Source organism: Macrobrachium nipponense, chromosome 24 (assembly GCF_015104395.2).
Source record: "Macrobrachium nipponense isolate FS-2020 chromosome 24, ASM1510439v2, whole genome shotgun sequence".
Lineage (NCBI taxonomy): Eukaryota > Metazoa > Arthropoda > Malacostraca > Decapoda > Palaemonidae > Macrobrachium > Macrobrachium nipponense.
In genome coordinates, this window is record NC_061091.1 from 77,023,098 (window position 1) to 77,037,342 (window position 14,245).

At 35.9% G+C, this 14,245-nt stretch overlaps 1 protein-coding gene across 15 annotated transcripts in view; it reads right to left on the reverse strand.

Moving 5' to 3' along the window:
- LOC135205817 (zinc finger and BTB domain-containing protein 7C-like) overlaps nucleotides 1–14,245 on the reverse strand; it is a 220,728-nt gene that overhangs the window by 42,537 nt on the left and 163,946 nt on the right. The window contains exon 6 of one of the 15 annotated variants that reach the window (XM_064236970.1): nucleotides 1,840–3,058. The exons of 12 other annotated variants lie outside the window; for them this stretch is intronic. In XM_064236970.1, coding sequence (XP_064093040.1) covers nucleotides 2,510–3,058 — 549 coding nt within the window. In that variant the 3' untranslated portion in view covers nucleotides 1,840–2,509. Of the gene's footprint in view, nucleotides 1–1,839; nucleotides 3,059–7,735; nucleotides 8,516–10,671; nucleotides 12,943–14,245 lie in introns of those variants that run through there. 2 more of the 15 variants (XM_064236990.1, XM_064236986.1) reach the window with 2 other exon arrangements.

The following is a 14,245-nucleotide window of genomic DNA, read 5'->3' on the forward strand; positions in this document are numbered from 1 at the left end:
TTATTTCAACGAAATTCATTCTTAGTATTTCTTTATTCAACTTAGTTTTCTGCATACCTGCCAGCCAGCTGGCCACATCCAATCAACTGTTGGTCTTAGTACATTTAAAAGTTTCAATTCTGTCCAAACACGCTCATTCATATTTTCCATTTTGCATTTCCATAGATGTAATGGATCTAATTATTTGTAACAGATGATAAACAGCTTCCATGTAGTACTGTAGGTAATGGTATTCAATTTGTGAAGCTCATTAATTTAATGCATTCTGATTCATTTGATGCCTTTAATATCTGTATATCATCTTTCATAACTTTGCTTGTGATTTTCAGTTAAACTAATATTCAGACACAACCCGAAAACTTAATATTTATATGTATTACGTACACAACTCATTATGATCATCCCAGCACAACCAGAGTGAACGTTCCTCAGTCTCTACGCCTTGTGTTCAGCGCTATTCTGTAAGTCTAGTGAAGAATATTACGCTCTACCAAACGATCCTGCATCTTAGCTGATTTATGATGAAAGATTGTTTTTACTTACTGCTGTAAATTTTCTCAGTTTTTTCAGTAGAGGAGAGAACAAAAATAATAATCTTTAGAGGAGGGACCAAAAAAATAACAACCTAATCTTGAATACAAAAGATAATCATGCACAAAGAATGGTAAGAGTACTTGGGTTGTTGCTACACAATTACATAGTATAGGGAAGCTCTCTATAAAAAAAGGAAGACCTTAATGTTGAAGAATATGGCAGGGATGTTTGAAAGAGAGGGTTTTCATACTGAATATTGCATTTAAATATATTGTAGACAGCCTTTGTAAGTACTTTAGGAGCAAAAGATCTCATGAAAACTATTTTCAAATACCACATTCTCCATGACTTTCATTATCCGTTCACTAATTTTTGATAAAAACAAGCTTGGCTTTCAAAACCAAGGTCCACCTCTGTCTGCAGGATAAATACAGCAGATCTGGAAGTGAAGAGTATGAAGGACCATTCGTGGTTGACTCTTGAGGTCACCAATCCAGCACCATATACTACATATACTAAACATAGCCAGGCGAATAGAGGGAGTAAAAAAATTGTTACAATCTTCCTCTTCATAATCTTTATTGAATCAAACTCAGTCCAGAAATTTAATAAACATCACTTATAGATGATCCATGAATTGCTGGCATAAGCATGAAAATACTGGAGTCAGCTGACTGCAAATTTTTATTCAAGAGATGTCTACATTTCTCACATACGTAGTATATAAAAACATTACAAGTTTTAAGGGAAAAAAAAGTGGTGTCAATTACAAATAGAATAACTTATCTTGTTGCTAAATTTGCTATAACAAGTTTTGTTATAGAGAGAGTGTGTGTGTGTGTGTGTGTGTGTGTGCGAATGTGTATACTATACATATACGTATATGTAATATAAAAAATTGTACTACCACGTACAGCAAAGCCACAAGATAAAGTCTATGTACATACTGAATAAAATAATTACCACTGTGTGATTTCCCCTTAGCAACCAGTGTCGACAACCCACCAAAATGATGGACTTCGCTGGCTTTAATCTTAGTCTATAAACTGCTTTTGCCTACAAACGAAAGGTCCCATTACCCAGTTATTCGTATGCATCATAATTACTTCGGTATGTGCCTGAAGAATTATGAGTCGAGAGGTTAGTGAAAATATTCTGTGCACTGCCAAGGGACTGGCTGACACAAATAAATTCTATATATATATATATATATATATATATATATATATATATATATATATATATAATATATATATACAGTGAATAAGATAAAGACATAAAACTAACCTTCATTTTAATTCAGAATGCGCGCACATTCATATACGTAGGCCGAGCTAAAAGAGGCCATAAATCTGACAGCGAAAAAATAAATTAATTATGTCTGTTCTTCCCCAAAGATTGCTATTCCTTATTAACAATGAAATAAATAATCAAGTAATCTGCTTTATGTTAAATAAAATACCAAAAATTCAACACAACTATAATGGACCTGGTATGACTTTTTTACTGTTAGTTTTCCACAATTATTTAATTTAAAACAAGAATACGTAATCTAAATGAAAGATACTGTAAATTTAAAAATAATACTGACATTGTGAAGTGCTGCCTTGCGTCCAGTAAAAATATTGGAGGTGGTTCTTTCCTCGAGTTTAGAAAGTATACTTTCAAATTAATTTTCTTTTGTGTGAATTCTATGTAAGAAACCCAGAAACCATCTAAAATTAAACTTCTTGTTTTACGATGTATGCGTATTCTAATCCATGAAAAAGCCCAGAGAGAAAAAGTACTGTACTTCTGTACACAGTATCCATTTTGAAATTTTACAAATATGTACAGTGATTGTTATATAATCTGATAAATCCCTCTAAAGCAAGTAGTAATTGATGGGTTTGGATTCTCTAAAAGACTAGTCTAACTTATCTCATTAAATTGTGAATATAAGTAGATATCTTTAATAACCATTAAAGATATAACTTCACTGTGCTTGAGTTCCACTGTGTGACGTCATGTGTTTTCTCAACTGCTGCTTTGTAATGAAGGCCATGTTACACTGGCCACATGAATACGGCTTTTCTCCCGTATGGGTGCGGATGTGAATCTTGACATTCATCTTCTGCGAGGAAGCATAGGGGCAGTAAGGGCAGGCAAAGGGCTTCTCTCCCGTGTGAGTGCGGATGTGGAGCTTGAGGCTCATGCTCTGTGAGGAGGCGTAAGGGCAGTAGGGGCAAGAATAAGGCTTCTCGCCCGTGTGGGTACGAATGTGCTGGGTGAGGTGGCCCTCTTGCCTCGAGGAATAGGGACAGAACGGACAGGCAAAGGGCTTCTCTCCCGTGTGAGTGAGGATGTGCCGCCTCAGATTCGTTGTCTTGGTGGTGGAATACCTACATTTGGGGCAATAGTGGACTTTGACTGTGCTCTTTGGGTGTGAAGGCGGCAGTCTGTCGGATCTTTCTGCCCCTTCACTGTCTGTCAGTAGCAGGCCAATTCCATCAAGACCCATCGCTCGGTTCATGGCCGCCATCACCTGCAGAGAAGGCTCGTTTCAAAATTGTGTCATGATTCACATCAGACTCATACAAGAATACTTGACAAAAACTGTACATAATCAAGTTCTGTTCACTTCAGTCTGTCACAGCATAATATCTCTAAGTCATCCAAGATAGAAGTTCATGTGATATAATAATAGATTTCGTGATGTAATATGCACGGTACATGTCAGTAACCTTGATATGCAACTCAGTAAAAGGAATCATCAGTTACATAAACATGTATACAGCACATACTGTATTGTATAAAAAGGATAATAGTATTTTTGCACGTATGAATTCACAAACCACTTCAGATGAGGAGGGTTGTTGTTCAAACAAGCAAAATCTTCTAAGTACATACTTTAAAAAATAATATATATATATATATATATATATTTATTATCTATATATATATTATATATTTATATATATATTATATATATATATATATATATATATATATATATACACAGCCAAACCCCCGTCTTTGCATTGTCAAGATTCGCGAATTCACCCATTCACGGGTTTTTCTGTCAATAAATATTCACTAATTAGCATTTTGATGTTATTTTTATGACTAAAATTTTATGATACATAAATGATTTACTAAGTTTCAAATACCATTACCATATATTAATTGATACTGTTCAGGCAGTCCCCGGTTATTGGCAGGGGTTCCGTTCTTGGCCATTAACTGAAACTCAGTGAGTTATGGCACTTATGGCACCAATACATTGCCAGTTAATGGTGCCGATAACCAGTTAATGGCAGCTCTATCAGGTACGTTATGACGCCATAACTTTTATTGGCACCTTACGGCGCCGAAAACCGGAATTTGGCGTTTTACAGAGCCACAGATCACTCATTTTATGGCTCTAGACAAGCGGCATAAAACCGGATTGCCATTAACCGGGGACAGCCTGTATTCCAAGTCTGCCAATAACCGGGGACAGCCTGTATTAAGTTTAATAAGATTGAATGATATTGAATAATAAAAATAATAATTCTCTCTCTCTCTCTCTCTCTCTCTCTCTCTCTTTCTTACCGAGATGTATGTTTTTAGTATGATCAATAAATGATTTACTAATTTCCAAATAATATTAATGTAAAGAGCAATAATATCAATTCATTAAAGATAATATATAGTGAATTAGTAAGATTATGGTTTACAAATTAAAAAAATTATGTGAAAAGGAGGAAAAGCCTGATCTTTTAGCATAGAGATATTTAGAGACGGGCGAGTGTGGGGCTGTTACAAATGTCAAGAAACCGGACAGTGGGGGTAGGGTAGTGTTGCGATCTTATTGAGTCTCTAATAATTGCTGCCATCCTGGGGGGTCAAATAATATACTAAAAAATCTCTCTCTCTCTCTCTCTCTCTCTCTCAATCGAGACTTTAACCAAATTAACACGTATCTACCCGTCGATAAATATTCATTAATTAGTGTACTATTTTGATGTTATTGTCATGACTAAATACATTTTTATGATACAAAAATGATTTACTCATTTTCAAATATTAATATTAATACTGTATTAGGTTTAATAAGATTAAATTATATTAAATAATAAAAAATAATAATCTCTCTCCGTTTTGTATGATAAATAAATGATTTACCTAATATATAATAAGTACTAATTTTCAAATATTAGTAAGACTACATCATCATCATAACAATAATAATAATACACTGTTATTACAATACTTATGCATTTCCATTGTAAGTTATTTATTTAAAAATAAACTAAAGAACAGAATTTATCAATCTTTTGCCCTCTTAAGTTGTGAAGCGGCCGGAAAGGGGGGGGCGCGCTGTCAGAATTGCCCCATTGACAAAAAGTGACTGCAGGTCCAAATTGTTGCCAACACCTGATCTCTCATTTCTATTTCTTCCTTCTTTGATCTCCACTCACTCTCTCTCTTCTCTCTCTCTCTCTCTCTCTCTGCCAAAGGGTAGAATGAGAAATAGATTGATAGATAGACAAACAGATACTCTCTCTCTCTCTCTCTCTCTCTCTCTAGAAAAGATAACGTATTGCAGAAGTGTTGCCTAATAGAGGTTCATTTCAACTTTTTGATATTGTAGGGAGTTATTCTCTCTCTCATATTACATATTCTCTATGTCTCCGTGGCATATACCTTTATTTATGGATTTATCACGTTCCTAACTTTTGTGATTCGGTTATACGTCTCCGAAATATAATTAAAAAATAAATTTCACTCTTCATGCACCATTCAATACTCTCTCTCTCTCTCTCTCTCTCTCTCTCTCTCTCTCTCTCTCTCTCCGTGTTACTGGCTGTATGTATATATTTCTATTGGTAAAATGTTTAAGATAAGATGACTTTGAAATTATATTATTTCAAAGATTAATGCAGTAATAGAAATGATATTTTTCTAATAAAATAAAATTTTATAAATATACTTACCAAGTAATTACTTAGCTAACGATATATGATATAAGATGATACTTCAAGTATACATTTGGTATTTGAACTTTCAAGATAGGCAGTTATAAGCATTTTTACAAGGGGCGTTCTAAGTATTCGTGGATTCTCACTATTCGTGGGTGGGTCTGGTACGCATTCAATCGTGCATATGGGGGTTCACTGTATACAGTGGACCCCCGTATTCGCGTTATCCGGATTCGCGGACTCACACACTCGTGGATTTCTCTCAGGAACATTTCCCTGCATTATTCGCGGAAAATTCGCCTATTCGCAGTATTTTTCTATGAGAAATAAGCACAAATACCTGGGTTTTTTTCTTCAAATTCATCATAAAATGCACTTTTTGTGATAAAACTATTAAAAAAACGTGGTATAAAAATTTTTAGTGGTTTTTTTCGAGTTTTAACTAACGAAATAGGAGGTTTTATGCATTTTTATAGGGGTCCAACTATTCACGGGTTCTAACTATTCCGGGGGGGGGGGGGGGGGGGGGCGCCTGGTACGCATCCCCCACAAATACAGGGGTTTCACTGTATATATCTGAACACAACCTGACCCCAGGGACCAAAAAAATATGCATGCAGTATAATAAAGTTAATATAGTAGCATAAAAAAATCAACTGTTCTCCATTGGTTGGCAATGTTGTGCAGGACTTAAGAAACTTTGGAAACACTGATTGCATTCAAAACAGGCTGATAAACGATTTGGGGGTGAGTGAGGGGTAGGAGGGGAAGAGTTTCCAAGGATGTGGGGTTGGGACACTGAGCAGGTTTGGAAAGAGACGCTATTTGCACACATACACATAAAAAAGGGCAAATTTACCCAATTATAAGTAAACAAAAATTAAATATATATACTACGATATGATTACAAATGATAGAGTTTTTGCATAACAATACATTAATGGTGATAAAACCATGATACGATGTTGGTAAACACAAATATGCTACCTTCTCACTGCATTTTGTTGTTTGTTTTTTTTATAAAGATCTAAAAAAGGGATTTTGACATGGAAAAATCTATTTCTGGGCGAGGGGGCCGTGTCGCCCAGTGAAATAGGTTCCTTTAGCACTATTTCTAAGGCAAAATATTGTTATAATACCAGAGAACTGCTAAATTGGACATGCCAGAATATTCTGGCTCGCTAACCTTTATTAAAAGGTGTCGGTATGTTTCCTGGGGCAAGTGAAAACCACTACCACGGGACTTTTACAACCAACTTATCCTTGGCATTTTTTATTTTGGCAATTCATGATTACTGGCCAAAAGTGTGGCAATTCAATTTGACCTTCTTGCAGTCTTAAATATTAGTAAACCTGATTGTTTTGGCATTTCTTGATGCCCTCACCACTGTTGTCACTCTCATTTTGACTTAAAATTTAAGTAACTATCTGCATTTTGAATTCGCTCCCCTTAACAAAAGGCCTAAAAAAATCTCCATCTTCACTAACATGCTGTCAAGCTATACTATACGTAGAGAGAGGGAGAGAGAGATTATTCCAACATTATTTCTCAATATGCAAGATGATCAATCCATTCCACATTCTGCATTCCCACTGACTGCTTTCATTCTTGACATTTCCTACTCTTAGATGATGTTTCCACGTCAATGATGATTATGCACAGCAATAAAATCTCATGTTTCAACAGTAGTTTTTAATCCAATTTTCCACAAACTTAAATTACTTGCCCTACTCATTCAAGTGACAATCACATGGCTAACCACGACTCTATTCCCAATAAAAAATGTGATAGAAAGAGTTATGGCATTTCCTCATTAGCAATCCATTACTCATTACGTATATACTTCAAGGTCACTCCCCTCGAAAGTCAGCCTCAGTTGTAAAATGCAAATAAGTTCTTCTATCAGCAATATAAAAGGCTTGACACATCAATTTAACATCTTTTCTAACACAAATCAGTTTCTAAATGGAACTAAACATCAAAGCAGATCACAAAACAAAATTTTCTTGGAGTTCAGTGATACTATCACTTTAAATGTTATTTCTCAATTTAGAAGTGTTCATTATGGCCTTAATCTGGTCGTTCAAACAAACAAGCTCATGTAAGTAAAATGGACAAGTAACACATATGTATATACTTTTATTCTAGCTGGTATATCTCGATACATACATCATGCAGATGATTCAATCAATGGTACTTCTGATCCTTAGAATTTGACATCAACTCACAATATGAGCCACAAAATGGGATCAGGAAAACCAAACAAAAATATTGGCACAATAGACTTTCAAGCTTTATGTAAGACATCAATCAAAAAGTGAGACAACTTCTATTGACTTAACACATAAAAACTTGTCTTGGAAAGGATATGTATTCATGTAGACTTCTATCTTCATGTTAAGTACTAATACGTTTACATAAAAAGCTCAATAACTCCCTTCCTGTGTATAAATATTGGAAGATTCAATCCTATTCATGGAAAAGCATCGAGTTCAGAACAATGAAATTCTTAAGAATACACATATGCACTGTACATTTACAGTTTGGACCTTCAGATAAGTTTTTAGGAGCTCTGTGTTCCACGGGAAAAAGAAGAAAAAAAGCTGACACTGACTAGATCAAAACTGTCCTTGCACAATCACTAACTGCAACAAGCTTGGATTTTGATATGATACCGAAGGTGAGCCTGGCTTTTGAATCTAGTGTGACATCGGGGGCAAGAGAAGGGCTTTTCGCCTGTGTGAATTCGAACGTGAGCGCTTAGGGTCTCTTTTCGAGTTGAGGTGTAGGGGCAGTGTGGGCAGGCAAACGGTTTTTCCCCTGTGTGGGATCGTATATGGCGTTTCAGGTTGGTCATGATGGTTGTAAAATACGAACAGTAAGGACACTGGAGGAATTTCCTTGAGTTGCTTCTGTAGATGCCATAATTAGGGTTAGTATTCAAGAGCTTTCCTCTGAAAGTACCATGTTGGCCATCATCCACCCTTACGACTCCGGTGACTTCACCATCCATCTTCTCTGAAGTCATTGTCATTGCCTGCCGAGAAGATTCACTTTTAGGTGATATGTAAAGGATTTGATTAATGATGGGATATTCTACTTGTTTATCTTCAAAACTGTACGAGACGAAACTAAAGTATAGAGCAGTTTTTTTTACAGATGTTGTGTACTAAACAGCTCTGGTTTTAAGAGAATTAATACTTCTACAGTTTTATGGATTTCAAGCATAAAACACTGACATCAAAGACAATGAAACTGTAAACTTGAGGAACTACCTAAGAAAGACTAGAAGCTTGTAGAATTCACAAAAGACACTATAATCATTTATATTTTTAATTGCATAACATATTTCCAGACATCATATCGAATATGTAACACAATTTTTAGAAGTTTTTAACATTATTTCAAGAAAGTTCCATGGAAACAAAATTCAGTCATGGCATACGTATTCTAAGCCTGGGATGGGATAACCATTGAAACAGTTTATGACTGAAGAAAACTTTGTAAAACATTGATTGATCTACTGAATAACTATTAAAAACTCATGTCACAATAGATGTATAGTTAACTAATACTAAAATAATTCACTGTTATGAAAGGATTCTTTGAAAGCAACAACTTTCATGCAATCTTTGCATACAGCATCTATAATGTAGGGGCCTTTGGTAAACTAATTTTATTATTTATCATGCACTGTGTGGTTGTGAAGTCAACTATTTTGATTACTTTACTAGCCCCCAAATTACTGTACTTGATGCAACTGTAAGAAAAAACAAAGCATAAAAGGGCGACTAACGTAACACTTGGCCTACACCTTGAATTTGAGGTCTTAGACACAAACTTTGCTTTCAAACCTCCCTCCTCACCATACTAGTTTGCTAATTTAGTCTCATTTATTAGTTAATCATTATTACATGACATCATTTACTATGTATGTATGTACGTACTGGATAACAAGCATGAAAGGTCAGAAACCAATTTAAGCATTATACTAACCATTATCATCTGTATTTCAAAATATTTTTCTCTTCTGGCAAGTTACTCCATCATAAAGTACTAAAAGTACCGGTTTATTGCTTTTGATACTGGTTTGTTCATCTGTACACATTATGTACAACAATTACTTCACAGGTTTTATAACACATATTATTATGATGACATGGAAGGAAGATGATTCACACGTACACACACACATACACACACATATTCACACACACACTTAATTGCAACTGGATGAAGTACATATGATGAAAAGTAAAAATAAAAACTGAAGATTAGACTTGCTTGGTAAGCAACCTTTGCTTACACTATAAAACAAAGCTACTAATTGGTATACATATCTCCTCGACACATTCCCACAAGGTCTCATGTTCGAGGGCACAGTAAGAGATTTTCTTTATTAAATAAAAATGCATGTTCAAAGTTTGGTAGTAGTCACAAGGACACAGAAACAATTAGTATTTAATTGTTGGTATATTCATCAGAAAGTAGGACAACCCCTTGCATTAGTATAACATGACGAAAGATTCGATCATTTCTTCAGTTCACACTGCAGGTAGTGACAAGGAAAAAACAATACTACATAAGGAAAGTCAAGCAAACCAGATAATTAGAAGCATTTTAATAGAATGCAAAAAAAATGCAATACAGTATACAAATTAACATAAGAATACAGTATACTACCTGATAATTTTTTCTATAGTTTGTAACATACGACAAGCCATGCAATCCCTCCCCTGAATCTACTGCATGTATTCACAGTTTTCTTTAGGTTTAATCATAAAACTAATTTAGGTCATAAAAAGTTTATTCCTAAATCTTTCTCATAAACACAAAACACCAGTAACAGCAGTACGTAGTACATGATTATGCGACTACTGTAAAGTAGACCCCCGTATTCGTGGTCTTGACATTTGCGGATTTCTCTATGGACCATATCTACCCATTAGTCACGGGAAATTTGCTTATTCGCAGTACTTTCATACAAGAAATATCCACTAATTACTGTATTTTCATATCAATTTCATGATTAAATGCACTCTTTGTGATAAAACTATTAAAAAAACCAGGTACATATAAGTATTTTTAGTGGGTTTTTTCTTGATTTTGAACTAACAAAACAGGCAGTTTTAATGGTTTTTATAGGGGTTCTAAGTATTCGCAGGGGGGTCTGGTATGAATGGTCCACTGTATAGGCAAATATTACTATTTTTAGTTACAGATAGGCATAAAAGTAAGGAATCCCCGCTCAGCAGACAAAACCTAAAAAAATAAGTGTAGAAGAATTCATTTTTAAAAATTTAACAAAAGCAGTAACTTTCAGAATTACTTTCACTAAGAAACATGTCTTATAAGTACATACAATATTTCATTATGAAATACAATATTTCGTTAAGATGGGACATTTTGATGAGTAGGGAGCAGTGTTGGGGAGACAGAGGGTTTCGAGGTGAGAGTAGGATTACACCAGGGGTCAGCTCTGAGCCCATTTATCTTTAACATAGTGATGGACGTTATAATAGAGGAAGTAAGGGAAGCAGTACCATGGAACATATTGTATGCGGATGATATTGTTCTGTGCGCAGAGAGCAGGGAAGATCTCGAAATGAAATTGGAAAGATGGAGACAAGTACTGGAGGACAGAGGAATGAGAATAAGTAGATCTAAGACAGAATATGTGTACCACCACTGAGGGGGATGATAGAGAAAGTATTCAGCTTGGTGGAGAACAAATAAAGAAAGTTGTTAAGTTTAAGTATTTGGGTTCTTTTGTTAACGCTGGAGGAAGTATGCAAGAAGTAAAACATCGGGTACGTACAGGCAGGCTGGAACAACTGGAGAACGGCCTCTGGAGTTCTTTGTGACAAAAGAGTACCGTTGAGGTTAAAAGGAAAATTTCACAAGACGGTGGTAAGAACAGCAATGCTGTATGGTATGGAAACAGCAAGCATGAGAAAAACCGAGGAGAAGAAGATGGATGTGACAGAAATGAGAAAGCTTAGGTGGATGTCTGGGGTGACAAGAGAGGATAGGATCAGAAATGACTACGTAAGGGGGTCGACTAAGGTGGTGGAAGTATCAAAGAAAGTGCAGGAGGGGAAGCTGACCTGTTGAGGAGAGATGATGAGGACCATGCTGGGAGACATAATATGGGGATGGAGGTTCAAGGAAGAAGAAGAAGAGGGAGACCAAGAAAGAGATGGAAGGACTGTGTGAGAGGAGACTTACATGAGAGGGGAACTGATGAGGCAGAAGCACAGGATAGAAATAGATGGAAACGGCTCATCCAAAATGGCAACCCCTTATAAAAATGGGAACCAGCTGGGAAGAAGAAGATGGGACATTTTTATGTAATTCACAGAAGTATGACTTTTCAAAGAAACTGAGATAGCCTAGTGGTGGGAGTGGCTAGCTAGCAAGTACCTTTTACAAAGAAAATAAATGTTCATGTAACAGCTCCACATAGTCAGCATCCTACCATAAAAATGTATGGAGGGGATGTTCTGGAACTTAAACAGTCACTATTATTAAAAATATGTCATTTTTCTTTAGGTCTCACAACTAAATATTTGCAACACAAAGATCTTTTAAACAAATGGTGCCTGTGAAAACTTGCAAAGATGAAAATGCTAGAAAAACCATTTGTATGAAGCTAACAGCAACAAAGGGGAAAGGAAATGCATCTTGGTAAGGAAATAGTTGAATTCCATACATATTCCCACTAGTGGAAGATGAAACACACATTAAGCCATGTACTTGATATATTGGAGAACCTAGTGAAGTATTGCTAGAAATGATATGGTTTTTACACACTATTTCCTACTGGATATTTCACTGTTACCATTTGGGTAATAAAGACAAAAGTTTCTCTTGGTCAACAGCAATAAGTTCTTCCCAATAGTGTAATGGAATCTGTTTCTTTTTCAAATATACATACATCCAGGAGCAGACATAAATATCTACTTTGTGGTACACTGAGGAATAGGTAAGTGAAAAGGTTGTAGTATTTAAATAACAAAATGACTTGGTTTAGAAGACTTGGGAGACTAGATCTGGCACCTAAACAGGGAACCATGGCTTTTCTTGTGAATGTTTGTACATGTGCAGTTTGAGCTGCTCATTCCGCTTAGCAGAGTATGGGCAATGAGGGCAACGGAACGGTCTCTCTCCTGTGTGGGTTCTGACGTGCTTTTGGAGGTGTTCATTACGTGTCGCTGTATATGAGCAAAAAGGGCAAGCAAATGGCCTCTCTCCAGTGTGAATTCGCACGTGATGTTTCAAGTTGGAGTTAACGGCAGTAGAATACGAACAGTAAGGACACTTGAAGATTCTTATTGAATTACTGTCATGTGAGAGAAGTGATGTGTAGTTTAATTGCCTTCTTTTGCTAGTGACTATACCATCAGGACATTCTCCTCGTTGTTCACTTCCCTCCACTCCTCCCAACGTCCTCATTGGCATCACCTGCAGAGAAGATTTTGTTTTTACTCACCCCCTAATCAAAACTAAAAAAAAATTACACGAAATACTGTTTGAAAAATTTAATTTTTCACTCCTATGGAGAGAACAAATTATCTATGAATCACTAAACAAATACAAATTTGAAGAACAGTTAACATTTGTATGGAATCTTATTTTATTTCTGAGCATTGAATGCTTATAAATTTATGTCACTTCTGATTCTATCTGTGTCATCAGCTATTGCTGGGAACAGGAACAGAAATTAATTTACCAAAAATTACCAAAAAACAACTGAGTTACTTTTCCTACTGAGAAAGGAAGTTCTGAAAATTCAAAGACAGTACAATGTACAGGCAGTCCCCAGTTATCGATGGACTTAATGGTGATCTGGTTTTACGGGGCTTGGCTAGTGCTATAAAATTGATGATTTTTGGCACCATAACACACTTGAGTTATGGGGCCATTAACCAGTTATTGGCACCAAAAGCGCCATAAATCGCCGAGTTTCGGTTAATGGCGGTTTTCACTCAAGAGCACCCCGCCAAGAACAGAAACTCCCCCCCACCAATAACCGGGGAATACCTGTACGTAGTATTGAAAACTTTCTATTTCTCTCAAAAATTCCAAGATGAAATAGTAGAGACTCTAGCACAAATATCTTTTTCTTTAAAAATGAACAAACTTAATTACAGAGGACCCCCCTTCTTCACATTCTCAAGATTCACAGACTCAGCTAGTAGCAGGTTTCTCAATGGATCACATCTACCCATTACATTTTGGCTGAAAATTTGCTTATTCGCAGTATTTTTCACCAAGAAATATTCACTATAATTACTGTATTTTCTTATAAATTTCATGAATAATGCACTTTTTGTGATCCAACTACAGTGGAACCTCTACATACGAAAGTCCCAATCTACGAAAAATTCAGGTTACGAAAGCAAAGACGAAGATTTTTTTGCTTCCATATACGAAAATAATTCAGGTTGCAAAAAGGTAAAGTCCGAGATTCGCCTGGCCCGCCGAGAACAATTTTAAAACTAGCGCGCCGCCAACTCAGTCGACTCGCCACCATCCTCCCGCTCTCCCATTGGTTCCTGATGCTAGTCATCGCCGTACGATCCTGCTCTTCTATTGATCAGTATCTGACACATCATGCCTCTATGTAAAGGCATTCCTTGACCATTTTTTGCGGCAGTGTTATCGTAAACACTGGAATTCGTTCATTCACATATACATATTTCGTTTGTTACCGTAAATTCATGTTAGTGATTTCGCTTTCGTTGTACTGTAAGTTACTTTACCG